The following is an 18,953-nucleotide window of genomic DNA, read 5'->3' as shown; positions in this document are numbered from 1 at the left end:
CTGATGGGGTTTGCTTAGGAAGGGACAATGGACATCAATTAAATAGGTATAGCTTAGCAATATGTATAGCTTGGCAAGGGTATGCATTTGACAAAGAGGAGGACGACCCAATCTAAAGGGAAATGAAGGGAGCAAAACCTTGGACAGCTATTAATAGTTTAGCGAAATTCATGAATATGAATACGAGAAGTGAGATACAATGGACTTTTATTTCAACAGGGGAAGAAACCTTGCCCAAGCCAGACGTCTGATGGCCAAATGGCAAAGGAAGCACACACACAGGAGATCTGGAATAGTATCTCTTAATATTCTCATTTCTAATAGAAGCAGCCACAGGTGGATCTGAATTAAAGCAAAGCTGCCACAGTGATAAAAAGAGGGCTAATCTCCCTAACGCACTATTTTTCCAATCTAAATCTCCACCCAAACTATTAACCCCACAGAGGGAAACCACATTTGCTTGGATTCTATGAAAGATGAGCTCCTAGCAGGTATGCTCCAGAGCCACACACACACACACACACACACACACACACTAGCATCCTCGGATCTCAGAAAAACTGGTGCGTAGAGTCATGGCAACTCCATGGACATAAACTAAGGGACATGAGGAATTGGTAACACTTCCTCCATTTTCCTCTTGCAGTGATGGAGCCTTTTGGATTAGCAGAGACTCCACCAGTGGAAGAAAGAGGAAAGGTGATGTTCAGTTCCTCTTCTTTACAGCCTCAACCCCTATGCCCTGTATAATTTTTGTTCCTAACATTAATATTTCAGATATCTTAGGAGGCTTCAGGGAGAAGGAAGAGGTGGGATAGGTCGACATCTACAAGCAGCTTTATGCTCACAGTTCATAGGACGCAACCTACTGTGTTTTCCCACTGTGGGGTTAATAATTCAGGTGGAAATTTAGTATGTGGATCCTAACTCTCTTTCCACTTGCAAAATCTCTCCAAACCTGAACTTCTGAGGGCAGAGAGATACACACAAAATTTGATTTCTAAGAAAAGCAGCCACGGGGAGTTCTGAGTTAGAGCAACAGTGCAGTGTTGTGAAAGGGACACTTCTGCTCACACAAGATTTCAGTCAATTCCCAGTCCCTCTTCAGGGCCCACAAACTGTTCGCAAGTAGGGTTGCCAACCTCCAGGTACTAGCTGGCGATCTCCTGCTATTACAACTGATCGCCAGCCGATAGAGATCAGTTCACCTGGAGAAAATGATTGCTTTGGCCATTGGACTCGATGGTATTGAAGTCCCTCCCCAACTCCTGCCCTCATCAGGCTCCACCCCAAAAACCTCCCACCGGTGGCGAAGAGAGACCTGGCAACCCTATTCCTAAGGCTCCTCTGACACTCCTCCCCCCGCCCCGCCGGCTACATTTTAAGAAGCACAGCCAGCTGCAGCAGTAAAGGGAAAGTGGAAACGTTCCATGCTGTGAACACGGTGCTGTTCATGACCTTAGTAGAGAGAGGGAATTTAGATCGAGAAAATGGTGGGGTAAAAGGTTAACAGTTTCTGTTCCCACTACTGCTGCTCCAATCCAATTTGGAGCTCTACTAAACTGCTTTTAAGTTAGCATAAAAAGTCGGGAGACCTGATCGATATCCCACATGTCTTGTAAGTGTGAAAGCGTTTCTCACAATATGCATAAGATGCTGCCTTATTTTGATTCAGGCCATCCCCTCTAACTCAGCTTTGTCTTCTTTGAATGGCAATGGTTCTTCAAGCACTCAAGCGGAGATCTTTTCCAATCCCCCAACCTGGGATCTTTTTAGCTGGACATCTTGAGTTTGGAATAGAGTTTTGTGCTCGCAAACCACATTCTCTACCACTGAGCTATGAGCAGTCCCCAAATTGCTTTGGTAATGACTCCTATGTCTTTAAATTTCTGACTCAAAGGAAAAGGGCTGAAAATTTGTCCCCCATGCCATGGCCCCAATCCAAGGTGATTCCCACACTGAGCTTCTTTACCCTTCTTGGGACCGGCATCTGAATGTTACCCGTGGTGGGACATATATCATAACCTACAATTTGAAAATGAAAGCTTGGTACAAAAAAACCTTGGTGAGCCTGTAGGCACTTTTGGAATATGGAGAACAGGGAATGGATACCACCACAAAATGGAGCTGGGCCAAATCACAAAATGGCTGCCATAAAGGGCTGGGGCTGGGAGATGAGAAGCCAAGCAGCTTCCTGTGATGAAAGCACCAGTTTCCAAAGTAGTGCTCCCTGGAAACCCAAAGGAGATGCCTCCTTGGTTCTTCTGAAGCTCCTCCTAGTGGAGGAGTGGCTGTTTGCTTTTGGGAAGAAGTAAATGGGTGCCAGAAAACCCATTGGCAGACACCATAGGTGCCACGTTGGGCATTAGTGGTATAAATGATCTGAAGGAGCGGATGTTAGGAAAGACCTGGACTCTGGAGAATCACTGCCAGTCAAAGAAAATTAATGGTCTGGCTTGGTATAAGGTAATATTGTATCTTCAGTCATTGCCAGATGTTGTACTGTACTTGCCTGCCCACAGACATCCCCCATTATCAAAATGGCTTCATTTCCATCATGAGGATTGTACCAATAGTTCATGCATATCACTGTTCCTTCCAGGCCTTGAAGTCTGTACTGACAAGAGAACCCTTGCTTGGAATTCAGCTCGGCAAAGTAAACCTCTTTGCTTGTAAATGCAACTGCAACCTAGAAGAAGAAGAAGAGTTGGTTTTTATACCCTGATTTTCTCTACCTTTAAGGAGTCTCAAACCAGTTTACAATCACCTTCCCTTCCTCTCCCCACAACCGGCACCTTGTGAGGTAGGTGGGGCTGAGAGAGTTCACAGAGAACTATGTCTAGCCCAAGGTCCCCCAGCAGGCTTCATGTGGAGGAGTGAGGAATCGAACCCAGTTCACCAGATTAGAGTCCACCACTCTTAGCCACTACACCACGCTGGCTCCCAAAAGAATGAAAGAAAGTTAATGAGGGAGAAAGGGGGAGAGCGCCTCCAACCCTAAGTCACCCAAAGGTCTCTAAAAAGGCTTGCCCATTCTCCCGTTCTGCCCCTTCTGTATCCAATCCCACAGCATAACATTAACACAACAAACAGGTTGTATTTTCTTGATAACACTGATACAAAATTGGCAGAAATCCTACTCACTAGTATGATTGCCTTAGTTAATTATTGTCTTTCTGCATCTCATCCTGCCCATGCTGAGTCAGTCAGAACTCAGGTGATAGGACCATGATTTCTGGGTAGTTGTGAAGGACCTGAGGTTCCCTATGCCGGTTAGATGTAGTATGGGCTGGATCAGACAATTCTGATGCACCTTTACTCCTTCTCCTGGGATGGTGTTATGGCCCATTTATTGGGAGAGAGAGGAAGAACTAATGCCATATTTGTTCTCCCCTCTATGACCATGGATGCATCCAACATGGTGACTTTTCAAGGCCTACTCTAGCCCCTCTTGCAACATTAGGGTTGCCCACATCTGGGTACTAGCTGGAGATCTCCCACTATTACAACTGATCCCCAGCCGATAGAGATCAGTTCACCTGGAGAAAATGGCCACCTTGGCAATTGGACTCTATGGCATTGAAGTCCCTCCCCTCCTCAAACCCGCCCTCCTCAGGCTCTACCCCAGAAATCTCCCACCGGTGGCGAAGAGGGACCTGGCAACACTAAGCAACATACTGGTAACCCCAGTGGCACCATACAGTTTGGGAATTGCTGCACATTTGGAATGACACAGTACCTGTAACTCCAAAGTGGAGAAAGACAAAGGCATTTCATGGGATTCCAAATAAGGAGCCAGGTCCTCTTATTCAGTACAAGTGAAGCAGCAATCAGAGAAGGCATAACACGTCTTGGCATAACATGGCTGCCTCGGCTGGCTTGCAGGACAGATAAGAGCTCTCAAGGGGGCAGATCCGGCCCTTGGGCCTCAAGTTTGCACCCCTGCCCTAGAGGATTGTGGATCCCTGGGAACAGCATGGAGGTGAAGTGGGGTCTACAGGGGGAAGAAGAGATTATCAAACATTATTGCCCCACTTTTCTGCTGTGCCTTCTTCCAGTGGAAAACACCTAAGCCAAGCTGTGGAAATTTCTTCTAACACTTTAGCAGCACTATCCTACTTTCATCAATACGTACCTTGTTAACATTTGGTAGTGCAACCAGAGAAGTCACCCAGAGGTCTTTTGGTTTGACAGATTCCGTAGTGATCTGAAGAGTCCTCTGTAACATTAAACTCTCTGTCCAGATGCCAAGCAATCCACTCCTGCTCACAGTCAGGTAGCCACTGAGGCTTTTCAAAAACATTATGTTTTCAACATTGTCTTTATGGACTGGTGGGATAAGATGGAGGTCCTTCCACTGGGGGATAACTGATAACTTGGTTTGTTCATCTCTCTCATACAGCTCAAGGAGCACAAAGGAGGTCAATTTCTCCCAACTGATAAGACCATCTCGGGCCAAATCTATCTTATCAAACAGGTCACCATATTCTTCTTTGGTGCCTTGTTTAATCGCTGCAGACATTTTCTCCATGAATTCTTCTCTAGTCATACCGATGTTCTCATTTAACTCTGAGGACTTGAAAAAAACAACAACCATGAAAACGTACAGTCCACAAACTTGCTAAAGTTTCATGTTCAAACTCTCGACTAAATGTATGAACTACCCTCATTGCATCATGTCTGAGGTAACCTAAAAGCTCTGTGATGTCTGCTCCCCATCGGCAAATAACTGACTGATACCACATTCCTCAAGAGACAAACATATTTTGACCCCACCATTCCTCCAAAGAGCTGAAGGCAGAGCGTATAGACCTCTCTCCATTTTATCTTCACAATAATCTCGAGAATGAGCCCCAAAACTTGAATCTCAGGGCCAAGGCCTGACAATCCTTGTTCATATCCCCACACTTTTGTAGGAATGTGAATGCATGAAATTAAAATGGCATCTATCCTACCATTCCAGGAGCAAAGTCTGAAGCCTTCCTCTAACTTAAGCTGCTCTTCCTCTGATGGAAGAACCACCCAGGTTTGTAAGAAAGGGATCTTAAACTGGAGGAACTTCCTTCAGACAAAGGTAGGATGCATGTCGTTTTGGAGGGAAAGGGAGGAGCAGCATTAAGACAAATGCTCTTAATTCCTCTTTACCCAGTTTCCCCCCAAAATCCAGAAATCCATTTCTTTTCCTCATTTAGGAATCTGGAGTCAGTTTTTAATCAATCCTGTTTTAATCTAGGAGAAGTTCGAACAGAGGAAGGGTACTACATTGGCTCTTGATGAGGGAAAATGGGTAATATCAATTCTTCTCCCACTTGCATCAGCAGAAAAGTGAGTAGGATCCAACCCCATAAATTTTTCCCCGTTACGGGGATCCCAAAATACAAACTATCTCTAAAACGTATGGACACATGACAATCTAAATCACAACCCTGTGTCCAAGTAAAGTAACTGCTGTCTTCCTTCAGCAAAATACAATTAATAGCTTCCCTCCGCTTTGGTAACTGATTATAAAGGACTTTTTGTTGTTGCGAAGACCTGAGGTTGCAAACTGATTTCATAAGCTGTGGGAATAATGATTTTTGCTAGAAGCAAGACTCTGTATCCTATTTAATAATCACCCTATCTATTTAGCCTTGGGGCATTATTTTAAAAAACAGAAACACTTGTATTTTCTCATATACAAAAATGAAAGCACTTGGGGGAGAGGGAAAGGGACATGTTATGTATAGAGCGTCTCCTCCAGATCCACTGTTGTAATTAGTTAACTGAATAGCAGACATTAAAAAGGCACTTCAGTTTTTATACTTAATGCAGAGGAGGGGGTGGAATCTAAAGTGTAACACCATGATAACTTTGTGGAAAATCAGGTTTAATTAATTTTCACATAAAAATCCCATTATTATTTCAGCACTCTCTATATCCCACTGTTCCATATAGTACTTTAATGAACCAGTGTCTTAGAATGAAAATCATGCTCTGACTCTTAAATTCTATTTCTTTAAAAAAAAAGGGGGGGAGAAACAGGCATCTGTATGCAGTCAGTGTTAATTTTTACTTTTTGAAAATTACATTTTGGGGGTTGGAACTCATCAATTTTCTACTAGTGACAGCAGGAGGCAAGTCCCCTTTTTACACCAGCACAAGATTTTGTGGACTAAAGCTAGGGTTGCCAGGTCCTTCTTTGCCACTGGTGGAAGGTTTTGGGGGCAGAGCCTGAAGAGGGCGGGGTTTGAGGAGGGGAGGGACTGCAATGCCATAGAGTCCAATGGCCAAAGCAGCCATTTTCTCCAGGTGAACTGATCTCTATCGGCTGGAGATCAGTTGTAATAGCAGGAGATCTCCAGCTAGTACCTGGAGATTGAGAACCCTAAGATGGCATGACCCCACCCCGGCGTAGGTGCCACTTTATCATGGAATAAGGTGGCATCTGCTCAGGCACGGGGGCAAACACATCGGTGTTCGGGCATCACTGGCCCCCACTGCCAGCGCAGCTATGCCAGCAAGGCTTTCCCAGAAGAGAAGGGAAAGCCCATGCCAGCATGTGTGTGTGGGGGGGTGGGAGTTCCCGGGGGTGGAACTGTCTTTAGGCAGCTTCCACAGCCCTTTCACCCCGGGAATGCCCCTATTTGGGTGGTGCAGCCTCGCTTTGTGCTACGAGGCATTTTCCCTTTTTTTTCATTTTTCATTTTTTAAAATTCTTTGTTGTCTTTGTGGCAGCCGGGAAGGCACGGCTCTGCCCCTCCTGACTGCCACGAATCTACCCCCCCCCTTCAGGATGTCAGGATGGTACATCTGCTCATCGCCAGGGACAGGCCTCATAACCAGAAAGTCTGTCTTCTCCCGGAAGGAGGGTTAAACCACTCTGCCATGCTACCAGGCAGAGCTACCCTTCAAACTTTCTGCTCTTTTGCTGAGGCAGATCCAAACGATCACTGCCCTCTCCCCACCCCTCAGGCAGACCTGCCTCTGTGCTTCCCCCAACATTCAGTCCCCCCTCTGAAAGGTGATTGGATGCTGGAGCTGCACTCCCATAGCTTTGGGGATGAAACAGCTGAGTGGCTGTTTTTACATTCAGGGGGAAGGACGGCCTCCTGTCTGTCACGTCAGTAACATCTACTCTGACTAGCAGATGTCTAGGGTCTCAGGTAGAGGTCTTCCAGATCACCTATTACCTGATCATTTTAGCTGGAAATGCTGGGGATTGAACCTGGGACCTTCTGAATGCAAACCAGATGCTCTGTCACTGAGCCACAGCCCTCAAATTAATTTCAGTAATGGTTGAAGGGTCCTACTTTGGGGACAAGGGGCCATTGGTCAAGGGCAGAGCACAGATTTTGCATCCAGAAGTCCCCAGATTTCATCCTCTGGCATTTCCTATTACAAGATTCTTGGATAGCAGAGCTGGGAGAGACTTCTTGGCTGTAGAGAGGCTAAAAATAAGTTTCAGGCATTCCTTAAAGAAGGAAATTAACTTTCTCTGGTTCATAAGCACCAGCTTTTCTGTTACCATCAGGATGGCTGCCTGGGTGGTTATGAGATTAAGGGCACTTTCACGTATGCTGAATAATGCACTTTCAATCCACTTTCAATGCATTTTAGCGATCATTTGCAAGTGGATTTTGCCATTTCGCGCCGTAAAATCCAGTTGCAAAGTGCATTAGGATTGTTGGTTATGAGATGCCAGCTTGGTGTAGTGATTAAGAGTAGTGGACTCTAATCTGGTGAACTGGGTTGGTTTCCCCACTCCTACACATGAAGCCAGCTGGGTGACCTTAGGCTAGTCACAGCTCTCTTAGAGCTCTGTCAGCCCCACCTACCTCACAAGGTATCTGTTGTGGGGAGAGGAAGGGAAGGAGATTGTAAACCAGTTTGATTCTCCTTGGGCACTTTCAATCCACTTTGAAGCTGGATTTTACTGTGTAAAATGGCAAAATCCACTTGCAAACGATTGTTAAAGTGCATTGAAAGTGCATTATTTGGCATGTGTGAAAGTTTAAAAGGTAGAGAAAATTGGCATATAAAAAACAAATCATCTTCTTCTAGGCTGGGTTTCATGCCAACCTTCCCCATAAGACCCTTCTACTGCAGCCCAAATGCCCCCTCCCATACTGTTCCTAGCCTTGGGAGATAGGGGAGGACCATGAAGAGAGAGTTGGAGGGATGATACAGGAGGAGGGAATTGGCAAATATCACACTGCCTTGCGCATGCAGATCTTTTTGACTACCAGCACTGCTTATCATCGCCAACATGATCATCATGCAAATGACAGAAAACCTACAGCTTGTATAAACTAAAGAAAGTAAGCTTTGCTTCCTTATGAAAGACGCTGGCAGAAATTTAGCACAGATAATGATTGATGAACCTCCCAAAGCAGCAGAAACCTTTCGGAGAAATGTTAAATTCAATCCATCAAAGCAATCCGTCATTAAAATGGTGAGCTGAGCCTTCAAGAGTTTTGCACAAAGCCAAACTTCTGAGCACTAAAGCCAAGCGAGGAACTTGAGATCATTTGTAGATTGCACAAAAGAAGCATGTACAAAGAGCATGTCACGCAGTGTTGCTAACTTGTGATTATTTTTTAAATGCCTCATCAGTGTATGGAACCAAAGTTGATTCAGTGGGAAGAAAAAGGGAAAGTTTTAGGCTGGTATTGAGGCATAACCTGTTGAGTTTGGGGCAGGCCAGGGGAGGAGACTGGTGGTTTAGGAAAGGTTAGTGGTGAAACCTACCCTGATCTAAATGGCCCAAGTTAGCCTGAATGTACCAGATCTTGGAAGCTAAGCAGGGTTGGCTCTGGTTAGTACCTGGATGGTTGACCACCAAGGAAGTCCAAGGCTATTCCACAGTTGGAAGCCATGGCAAACCACCTCTGTTCGTTGCTTGCCTTGAAAACTCTATGGGATCACCATAAGTTGGCTGCAACTTGACAGCACATAGCAGATTTTAGGCAAGAGGTTTTAAAGCATAGAGCAGATCAAGGGGCGGAGTTAGCAGAAAGAAGTTAACCCCCTCTAACTCAAAATACCTGGTTTATACAACAACATAGGGTTGCCATGCTCCCCGTAGGGCCTGGAGGTCTCCTGGAATTATACTTCATCTCCACACTACAGCTCTCCTGGAGAAAATGGTTGCTTTGGAGGGTGGACTCTATGGCATTGTACCCCACTGGGGCACCTTCCCTCCCCAAACCCTGCCCTCCCCACGCTCCTCTCCCAAATCTCAAAGAATTTCCCAATCCAGTGTGGACAACACTATCAACAAAACCGCAACATAAACAATTCTGAATGTACTAATATAATATCTGGTGAATGGCAATGCTACATCCTGCACTCTACTGAGATAAGGTTGCCAGCTCCGGGTTGGGAAATAAATGGAAATTTTTGGGGTGGAGCCTGACGAGGGTGGGGTTTGGGGAAGGGAGGAACTTCAATGCCAGAGTTTGGAGAAGGAAGGGACTTCAATGCCATAGAGTCCAATTGACAAAGCAGCCATTTTCTCCAGGTGAACTGATCTCTATCGGCTGGCGATCAGTTGTAGTAGCAGGAGATCTCCAGCTAGTAACTGGAGGTTGTTAACCCTATACTGAGAAAATTTCGAGAGAAGGAGCTGTCTTTTTTCCTCCCAGTAGCACTAGTGTTGCCAGCCTCCAGGTGATCTCCTGCTATTACAACTGATCTCCAGGTGATAGAAATCAGTTCCCATGGAGAAAATGGTCACTTTGGCAATTGGACTCTATGGCATTGAAGGCCCTCCCCTCTCCAAACCCCACCCTCCTCAGACTCCACCCTCCCAAATCTCCAGTTATTTCCCAACCCGGAGCTGGCAACCCTAAATAACACCTCCTCATGGTGCTGGCAGAGTTCGAGAAACAATCCAATCCCACCCTTTGGGGGTTGCTTTCAATAAGTTTTACTGCAACAGGATTTGCAATAACTGACTGAAGGCCACTAATACAACAGAGAGACCTTCAGAGTACAAGCACTAGCACGCATGGACACACAGCAGAGAAAGAAAAAAATCAAGAGGCAGGCTGAACTGCAAGAGAAAAACATTCAATAAACTTTAAACCCTAGAGAATGCACCACAGCTCCCCCTACGATACAAGTGGACTAAACTATTCTTTCAGCTGCATTTACATTAACTAGACTTTTAGCAGGCTGATGCTTCTCCAACACATGACTCATGGAATGCTGCTCTTGAGTAGGGTTGCCAGCTCCAGGTTGGAAAATACCTGGAGATCTTTGGGGCGGAGCCTAAGGAGGGCAGGATTTGGGGAGAGGAGGGACTTCAATGCCATAGAGTCCAATTGCCAATCACGGCCATTTTCTCCAGGGGAACTGATATCTATCGGCTGGAGATCAGTTGTAACAGTGGGAGATCTCCAGCTAGTTCCTGGAGGTTGGCAACCCTACTCTTGAGGATCCCCTCACTTTCAGGAGCACCTGCAGGGGAGAGAAGAGGCCATTGCCATTAGAAAGTGTAGACTGAAAATCTCCAATGCACACTACTTTTTGGATCCTAGCCAAGATCCTTCACTGACTGTTCCACTCATCCAAACATCAGAAGGAATCTTCGACACAACTACAGACCTAAGAGGTTTTTTTTCCTTCAGATTTTCCTCACTTTGTTATCTCTGCCTTTGAAATGTCAAGCTATCTTTCCTTGAACTTTTCAAAAAGCTCCTTTTTTAAATGATCTATATTGTCCATCTGTTTAAAGCTGCCTGTCTGACGGATTTTGTATGATCTACCCTACATTTTTCAAGCACGCCGACTCAGTCGTTCAATGGAGCTGGAACAGTGGTTCTATTTCAAGTTCAAAGGCTTGCTCTTGGATATATTCAAGGCTGAGGATTGGTTTAAATATGATGTTGGAAATGTTAAAGAAAACAGACCCTTGAGAGGTTCCACATGGCCGGGGTCTCACTGAAGTAGGGTCTCTGACACCCACATATGTAGAGTTGCCCAACTGTATGACGAGTTGCCTTGCTAAAACAGCATGTGAAAGAACCACTAGCTCACATGAAATAAGGTTAGAGTTGCCAACCTCCAGGTGCTAGCTAGAGATCTCCTGCTAATAACAACTGATCTCCAGCTGATGGAGATCAGTTCACCTGGAGAAAACGGCCGCTTTGGCAATTGGACTCTATGGCACTGAAGTCCCTTCCCTCCCCAAACCCCGCCCTCCTCAGGCTCCACCCCCCAAACCTCCCACGACTGGCAGAGAGGGACCTGGCAACCCAAAATGAGATGCCATTGTCTAAGTAAGTGGCTCATTTAAACCAGGCCTGAACTGGGCAGCTTGAGGAACAAACAGTGCATTTTAAGAGAATTTGTTGGGGTTATTTGTTCATATCTCACAATATCCAGAATATTATTCTTGAGGACTAATCTCACACTGTCTGAAGGACATAAGGTTGACAACTCCAGGTTGGGAAAGGCCTGAAGATTTGGAGTCAGAGCCTTGGTAGGGTGGGGTGGGCTTTGGGGAGGGCAGGGACCTCAGTGGGGTTATAATGCCATAGAGACCTCTTTCCAAAGCAGCCGTTTTCTCCAGGCGAGTCTGGAGATGTTGTCATTCTGGGAGATCTCCAGGCCCCATCTGGAGGTTAGCAACCTTACCTGTGGTGAGAAGACACCACCAAAATAAAAATACTTTGTATCCCCTTGAATTCAAGCTCCAGAAGTTGACAAAAGTAAAGTTTAACTGAATTGTTTTCCAGAACATAATAGTCTTCCTAAAAGAAAAGTGGGAGGGGCTGTGCCTCAATGGCTGAGCACATATTTTGCATGTGGAAAGTCTCAGGTTCAGACCCTGGTACCTCCAGTTAAAAGTAGTACTTCCCACTGCGTCCAACTGCCCTTCATGAAATACAATGTGGTGGGTAGGGGACCCTCAGGAACAACATGAGGGGTAGGGTTGCTAGGTCCCTCTTTGCCACCAGTGGGAGATTTTTGGGCAGAAGTCTGAGGAGGGTGGGGTTTGGGGAGGGGAGGGACTTCAATGCAATAGAGTCTAATTGCTAAAGTGGCCATTTTCTCCAGGTGAACTGATCTCTTTTGGCTGGAGATCAGTTGTAATAGCAGGAGATCTCCAGTCACCACCTGGAGGTTGGCAACCCTAATGAGGGGTGAATTGAAAGTTTGCAATGAAAGTTGAAATAACTGGCTGAAAAAGACACTTGGCTCCAACCTGTTATGTAGAATATTTTTTGAAAGAGGAGGAGGAGGAGCAGCAGCAGCAGCAGCAGCAGCAGAAGAAGAAGAAGAAGAAGAAGGAGGAGGAGGAGGAGGATGTCTTCTCAAAGGCTTTTGTGTCTCATATGATGCATATTGTCCTTCCTTCTCCTTGAATACAATATAGGCCAGATATGGGTCAACACGAGGAGGAGTCTCCATTTTTTAGTAGTCATAACTCCAATCAGTAAGGCACCTGCAAATATTGGCATATGCAAATGTAACCCCATCGTTTAAGAATACAATGAGGCAGAAAATATTCTCCTGTGCCTCCCTGCGGTCATTCCATCTGCAGAATCACACATTTACATATAAATGCAACACTAATCTCAGAGCTAATAGAGAACAGCTTCTCCCTCCTGAACTTTTTTCAGAATCCCCATGTAGATGAGACAGGTCTCTCCGGTGAACTGCCTTGCATTTAAACCATTTGTTCACTAGGCATCAAAGTACTAAGGAGGCTAACTGTGGAAATGGTTCTTTCATAAAGGGGACACCAGTCTGCTCTCAAGACAATTGAACTGCTTATGTATTTATCACTCTAATATAGAAGGAATGACATTTGTGATAAGACAGCCACAAACCATTCATGGACTGCAGTCCAGATAGGCAACAATGCACAGGCAGTCCAACAAAGCACTTGGAGAGGTGCATTCCCACTGCTGGAAATGCGTATCCCATCCTCACCACATATAGGGTTGCTGAGCTGTCACCGGAAGTGATGTAAGATTGCTCCAGAAATTGTTAGAAACTCTATGGCTTCTGTTGATTCCTAGAGCTACTCCTTATCACTTCCAGGTTTTCCCTGGAAGTGACATAGCAATGCAGCCAATATTGCCCTCTTTTTTCTCCCCGCTGCCATTTGGACCGGAGGTGGACAACTAGGGTTGCCAGCAGCCATAACCATATATTACAAATGGAGGCTATGTCGGTTACATCGTGCTCCATGTCCACGACAATGCAGACGTGCATCTTATTTATTTAACAAATTATACCCAGCTTTTCTCCCCAGCAGGAACCCAAAGCAGCTTACAACAACAGGGTTCTCTCTCCTTTTACCCCAGTGGCTGCCTTGATACTGTGCAGTAGCTTCAAGAAATAACAGAGAAATTTTCCCCACAGAAAATGCCTCATCCATCAAGGCAAGTCACTATACATTTAACATGAGGAGACAGTCAAGGAGCCATTTGAAGTGACCTCCACATGGAGTTAATTTTCAATGTGCCAATGCTCTAAAAGCCTTCTCTAAGTGCCAGTGCATTCCAAGCTTAGGAAGGGACTGCCAGGGAGAGGGCCTTCTAGCTATCTGCAGATAATTTATCCCATGCTCCAGTAGAGTTGCCAGCCTCCAGATGAGGCCTGGAGACCTCCTGGAATTACAGTTGATCTCCAGACCATAGGGATCAGTTCCCCTGGAGAGAATGGCAGCTTTGGAGGTCAGACCTTTAGGCACAGCTCTCTTAGAGCTCTCTCAGCCCCACATATAGGGTTGCCAGGTCCCTCTTCTCAACCAGCGGGAGATTTTGGGGGAGGGCCTGAAGAGGGCAGGGTTTGGAGAGGGGAAGGACTTCAATGCCATAGAGTTCAATTGCCAAAGCGGCCATTTTTCTCCAGGTGATCTGATCTCTATTGGCTGGAGAGCAGTTGTAATAGCAGGAGATCTGCTAATACCTGGAGGATGGCAACACTACCAACACCCTCCTCCGCCCTTGATTGTTTCTAGTCAGAAAAAATGGCATTAAGTGGGGGGGGGGGAGAATACCCTTCTCCATGCACACTGCATTCATAACCCAAATTGGTCCCAAAACATGCACATACAAGAATTGAGGAGAGCCTTCAAATCACACGTAACTTGTCATGCAGGACAGAAGGTGGGGAAGCCAGACCCATCCCGTGCATTCTGTAAAGTACAAAGACTGCTTTTTTTAATGTTCCTCCAAACTAGGGTTGCCAGCTCTAGGTTGGTAATTACCTGGAGATTGGGGGGTGGAGCCTGAGGAGGGCGGGGTTTGGAGAGGGAGGGACTTCAATGCCATAGAGTCCAATTGCCACAGCAGCCATTTTCTACAGGGGAACTGAGCTCTGTTGCCTGGAGTTCAGTTGTAATAGATGGAGATTTCCAGCCACTACGTGGAGGTTGCCAACCCTGCTGGCCACACAGGGTTGGCTTTTTCTCCCTCCTTGGGGGAGCCTTTTACCACACCATTTTATTTTCATCTCAGTCCACCCCTGCCTGCAAGAGAACTGTTTAGTAAAGTTTTCTCCGTGATGTACTAACTTACAACATACTGGGAGGTTTTGACATGGGAAAACATTCAAAACTATGACACCCCCAGTCCTGAAATGGTACAGTCTAGAATTCTTCCCTCTCACTCACCCAGTTTGAATTAGATTGGCTACGATCCTCCATTTGTGAAAACTCTGAAATGTATCTAGAAATGAATTTTTTTGGGGGAAGAGATCATGAATCAACCTGACATCTCAGTTGATACTTTTGAAGTCCCAGCAGTGAAAAATGTTGCTCCCACATGCAAGTCTTTGCCAGATAGGAAAGTCATTTTAATTTGCATTTGGCACAACACACATATTCTGTTCCATTAAGACGCTGCTAGAAAGTTTGCATTGGGGCTCAAAGGTATTTGCTTCTCAGCATGAGCTATCCGTCACTCTACATTCCTGTGCCCTAGGGTTTCCAACTGCCAGATATAACAGGAGATCTCCTGCTAATTCAACTGATCTCCAGCCGATAGAGATCAGATCACCTGGAGAAAAATGGCCGTTTTGTCAATTGAACTCTATGGCATTGAAGTCCCTCCCCTCCTCTCCCCAAACCCCGCCCTCCTCAGGCTCCGCCCCAAAAATCTCCCACCAGTGGTGAAGAGGGACCTGGCAACCCTACTCCCCTTTATACTTTTGCTAGGCTCAAGAGCATCTGATGAGGCATATATAAATTTGACATATTTTGGCCCTGACTTTTGATCAGACGAAACTAAAAGGCAGCTAACAAATGATTAAAATCCACAGTACTAATAAATCAAAGGCAATAATTGTTTGGATCTGCATTCTACCCTCCCCCTACCTCCTAGGGCTGTCGATTCGGTTTGTCCCGAACCAAAAAACAGCCGAATTTCCCCCGATTCGGCGGTTTTCAGTTCGGATGGAACCGAATTTTTAAAAAGAAGGGGAAATGATGAGCCGAATTCGGCGAGTTTGGGCCCCCTGAATAAATTCGGCAAATTCGGGGGCTCAGAATCAGCAGCATAACTGTCAGTTAGTAAGCAGCAATCGGTGGCCAAGCTGGGTCTTCTTCTGGCCAATCATTCGCGGTTAAGTGCGTGAGACCAGCTGCTGCATGGCCCGGGGAGAGAAAGAGAGAGTGTCTGTTTGTGTGAGAGAGAGATCCCCGTGGGGAGGGGGAGGGTGCACATTCACGGCTTTCCACGGCTCCGGGGGGCATTTTTGGAGGTAGAGGTCCCAAAATTTCAGTGTAGCTTGAGGGGACCCTTCTTGCAAGAACCCCCAAGTTTTGTAAAGATTCGATTAGGGGGTCCTGAGATATGGGGCCCAGAAGGCCCCCCCAAATTGCCCATTGGAATAAAGTGAATAAGAACACATTTGCGCATTTCCACGGCTCCGGGGGGGGCATTTTTGGAGGTAGAGGTCCCAAAATTTCAGCGTAGCTTCAGGAGACCCTTCTTGCAAGAACCCCCACGTTTGGTGACAATTGGGGCAGGGGGTCCTGAGTTACGTGGTCCCCCCCACTTCCACCCTCTGGAATGATTGGGAGCAGGCGATCCTGTGCATCTAGAGAGCGGCAAATCCAAGGCAAAACCTCTCATGCATAAATGTAATTGTATTGGATTACTCCTGAGTCCTGACTCCCAATCCCTGCTCCTGATGGAAGAGAAGAAATCCACAGTAAGACCCATTTTGGGGCTTTTCTCTGTAATTTTTTTTCCTGTGTGTGTGTGTGTGTGTATGTATGTGGCGGGGGGAGATCGGATTTACTTCTCCTCTGTGCTCCTGCTGGAAGACATCCACACAGTCTGATTGTGGGTTTTTTTCTCTATACCTTTTCTCCTGTGTGTGTGTGTGTGGGGGGGAAGCAGAGTCTGTGTGTGGGGGGGAGCAGTTTCTGTGGGTGGCTGGGGGAAGCCAAAGGGGGCTTTTGCCCATTCTGCCGAGTGCGGTGTGCCCGCTCGCCTCTGTGGGAGTGCGTGCTGTGCTCTGCTTTTGTTTTTTGCCCCTAGCCTGGGGTTGAGTGTGACGGTGCGGCTTGCGTGAGTCGCTCCCCGGCGCCGCTTGGCAACTGCGCCTCCTCCTCCTTGGTTGTTTTCCCGTTTGGGGCCGAGCCATACTGTTTTGAGAGGGTTTTTTTTCCCCATTCTGCCTGGGGGGGCATGCCCGCTCGCGTCTCTCTCTCCCTGGTTTGAGGGGGGGGCTTCAGTTGTGTGTCCTCAGGTTTTCCCTCATTCATAAGATCGGTTAGGTCTATTTTGATGCTCGCTCAAAACTGGTTTTCAAATTGAGACTTAAACGATGCATTTGCCTGGTCCTAAGAGTCCCGACTCCCGAGTCCGATGCAAAAGGGGAAATTCCACCCCCACCTGCTCCTTATGCATAGCTAGCGTGCCTCTGTCCCTTTCCATGGTTTGCAAACTCCCAAGGTCGCTTCACGTGTTGCTTTGCATGGTTTTGCAAACTCCAGGTCCAACGGTCTATTTATTTCTATTCATTCCAATGGGCGGAGTGGGGGACCCCTTCCGGGCCCCATAAGTCAGGACCCCCTGCCCCAATCTTTACAAAACTTGGGGGTTCTTGCAAGAAGCGTCCCCTGAAGCTGCGCTGAAATTTTGGGACCTCTACCTCCAAACATGCCCCCACGGAACTGCGGAAAGGTGCGAATGTGTTTTTAGTGGCTATAAATGGCTGAATTTTTTTTCCCAAACTCCGACTCTCGTGCTGAATTGCACGGATCCGAATTGGGAGAGTTCGGACTTTGGCATTTCTTGAATCAAACGGGCCAAATTTTGCCGAATCTGAATTTTACCAAAAAAAAATTTCAACAGCCCTACTACCTCCCAACCAAAGGTTTCTGAGATGATGTCCATAATGTTAATTAAAATGTTAATCAAAGGCAATACAATAATTAGACAACAGCATCAAAACCTTGGCAATTAGCAATATACTGTTAAGGAGAATGTACAAGCAAGAGAAGAAAAAACACACATGTACAACAGCACTAATCATCCCAAGGCCCAAATGAATAAAGAACTCTTAAGGTGCAATGGACTCCAGTCTAAATCCATTTCAATGGGCTTAGACTGGAGTAAGTCTGCATAGGATTGCACTGTCAATGCCTATTAATGATCGTGGGATGGAAGGGTCCACAGCTGAGCCACCATCAAGAAGACTGATCTTGTCTTAGAGGATGGGGTTTTCCAAAGAAGGGCCTCTAGGGGAATACCAGCACAGAATTTGTCTTAAAACGAGTCCTACTCACTGTTGGTTGGATTGGATGCAAGTTTTTTGCTACCACCATCGCTCACACATGTCATCTATAACATTTCATTAGCCCGAGTTCCTCAGAATACAAAGAAGCAACCAACTGGAGATAGGGTTGCCAACCTCCAGGTAGTACATAATAGGAAAATATACACTTTAAATCTTTTATTGCTAGGCAATTCCAGTATTACTTCATGCTGTTGCCTAAACACAATTAAACACAATAGCAAAACTCCCATAACTACCTAAGACAACCTAACAACATAAAACATACAAGGGAAAAGAATTGCAATTCAGCAACGACCCGAGAAGCTCCAAGTCATAGACAACAACTGCGTCTGCAACCATTCTTGACCACGAAGGTTCCAATTGGTGCCCGAAGGTCCAGTTCCTTCTAGAATATAGAAAGGCCTGGGGGAGAGCCCCAAGGCAAAATAATACAACTTGAAGAGGAGAACGTGTAGCCAGCTGTAGCACGTTTTGCTACGCTTCGTCAGCTTATTCAAAGTTTATTGGCTCCTAATGCATGTCAATTTCACATTTACTGCATGCTGTAGGATGCCTCCTGGAACTGCAATAGAAAGCAAAAATCCTTGCTGTATGAAAACTGTTGGAACTAAGGTCCCCTTAACAATGTAAAAGCTTATTAACATGAGGATAATAGCCCATTGTTATAATTTTTGTTATTTACAGTCAATCTAATTAACAGTCAATATAAACATATCTTACCCCTATTAGTCCTAGACTGTAAGGTGCACCCAGTTTCTCCCATGGCATTAGCTATCACTACTGTTTGGTGATCTAAAAAGATTTAATGAGCCAGTTAGGAGGTTACACCTGATCTCATGTTTCCCAAAGAAAGGCGTGGGACTACTATGTTCTTAAAGAGACAGTCATCGTGAAGTACACATATAAGTTTATAACAGAATTTATAACAATGGGCTATTATCCTCATGTTAATAAGCTTTTACATTGTTAAGGGGACCTTAGTTACAACAGTTTTCATATAGCAAGGATTTTTGCTTTCTATTGCAGTTTCAGGAGGCCTCCTACAGCATGCAGTAAATGTGAAATTGACATGCATTAGGAGCCAATAAACTTGGAACCTTCGTGGTGAAGAATGGGTGCAGACGCGGTGGTTGTCTATGACTTGGACCTTCTCGGGTTGTTGCCGAATTGCAATTCTTTTCCCTTGTATGTTTTATGTTGTTAGG

General features: G+C 45.8%; 1 protein-coding gene across 1 annotated transcript in view; it reads right to left on the bottom strand.

The window, feature by feature from the left end:
* The window catches only part of WDR49 (WD repeat domain 49), a 112,840-nt gene that overhangs the window by 82,921 nt on the left and 10,966 nt on the right, over positions 1–18,953 (bottom strand). Inside the window, exons 2-3 of the mRNA XM_056850068.1 lie at positions 4,136–4,576; positions 2,513–2,689 (exon numbers count right to left, since the gene is read on the bottom strand). Coding sequence (XP_056706046.1) covers positions 2,513–2,689; positions 4,136–4,576 — 618 coding nt within the window. The remainder of the gene's footprint in view (positions 1–2,512; positions 2,690–4,135; positions 4,577–18,953) is intronic.

The sequence above is a fragment of the Euleptes europaea genome, chromosome 5 (genome assembly GCF_029931775.1).
Source record: "Euleptes europaea isolate rEulEur1 chromosome 5, rEulEur1.hap1, whole genome shotgun sequence".
Lineage (NCBI taxonomy): Eukaryota > Metazoa > Chordata > Lepidosauria > Squamata > Sphaerodactylidae > Euleptes > Euleptes europaea.
This window is presented reverse-complemented; position numbering and strand designations above follow the sequence as displayed.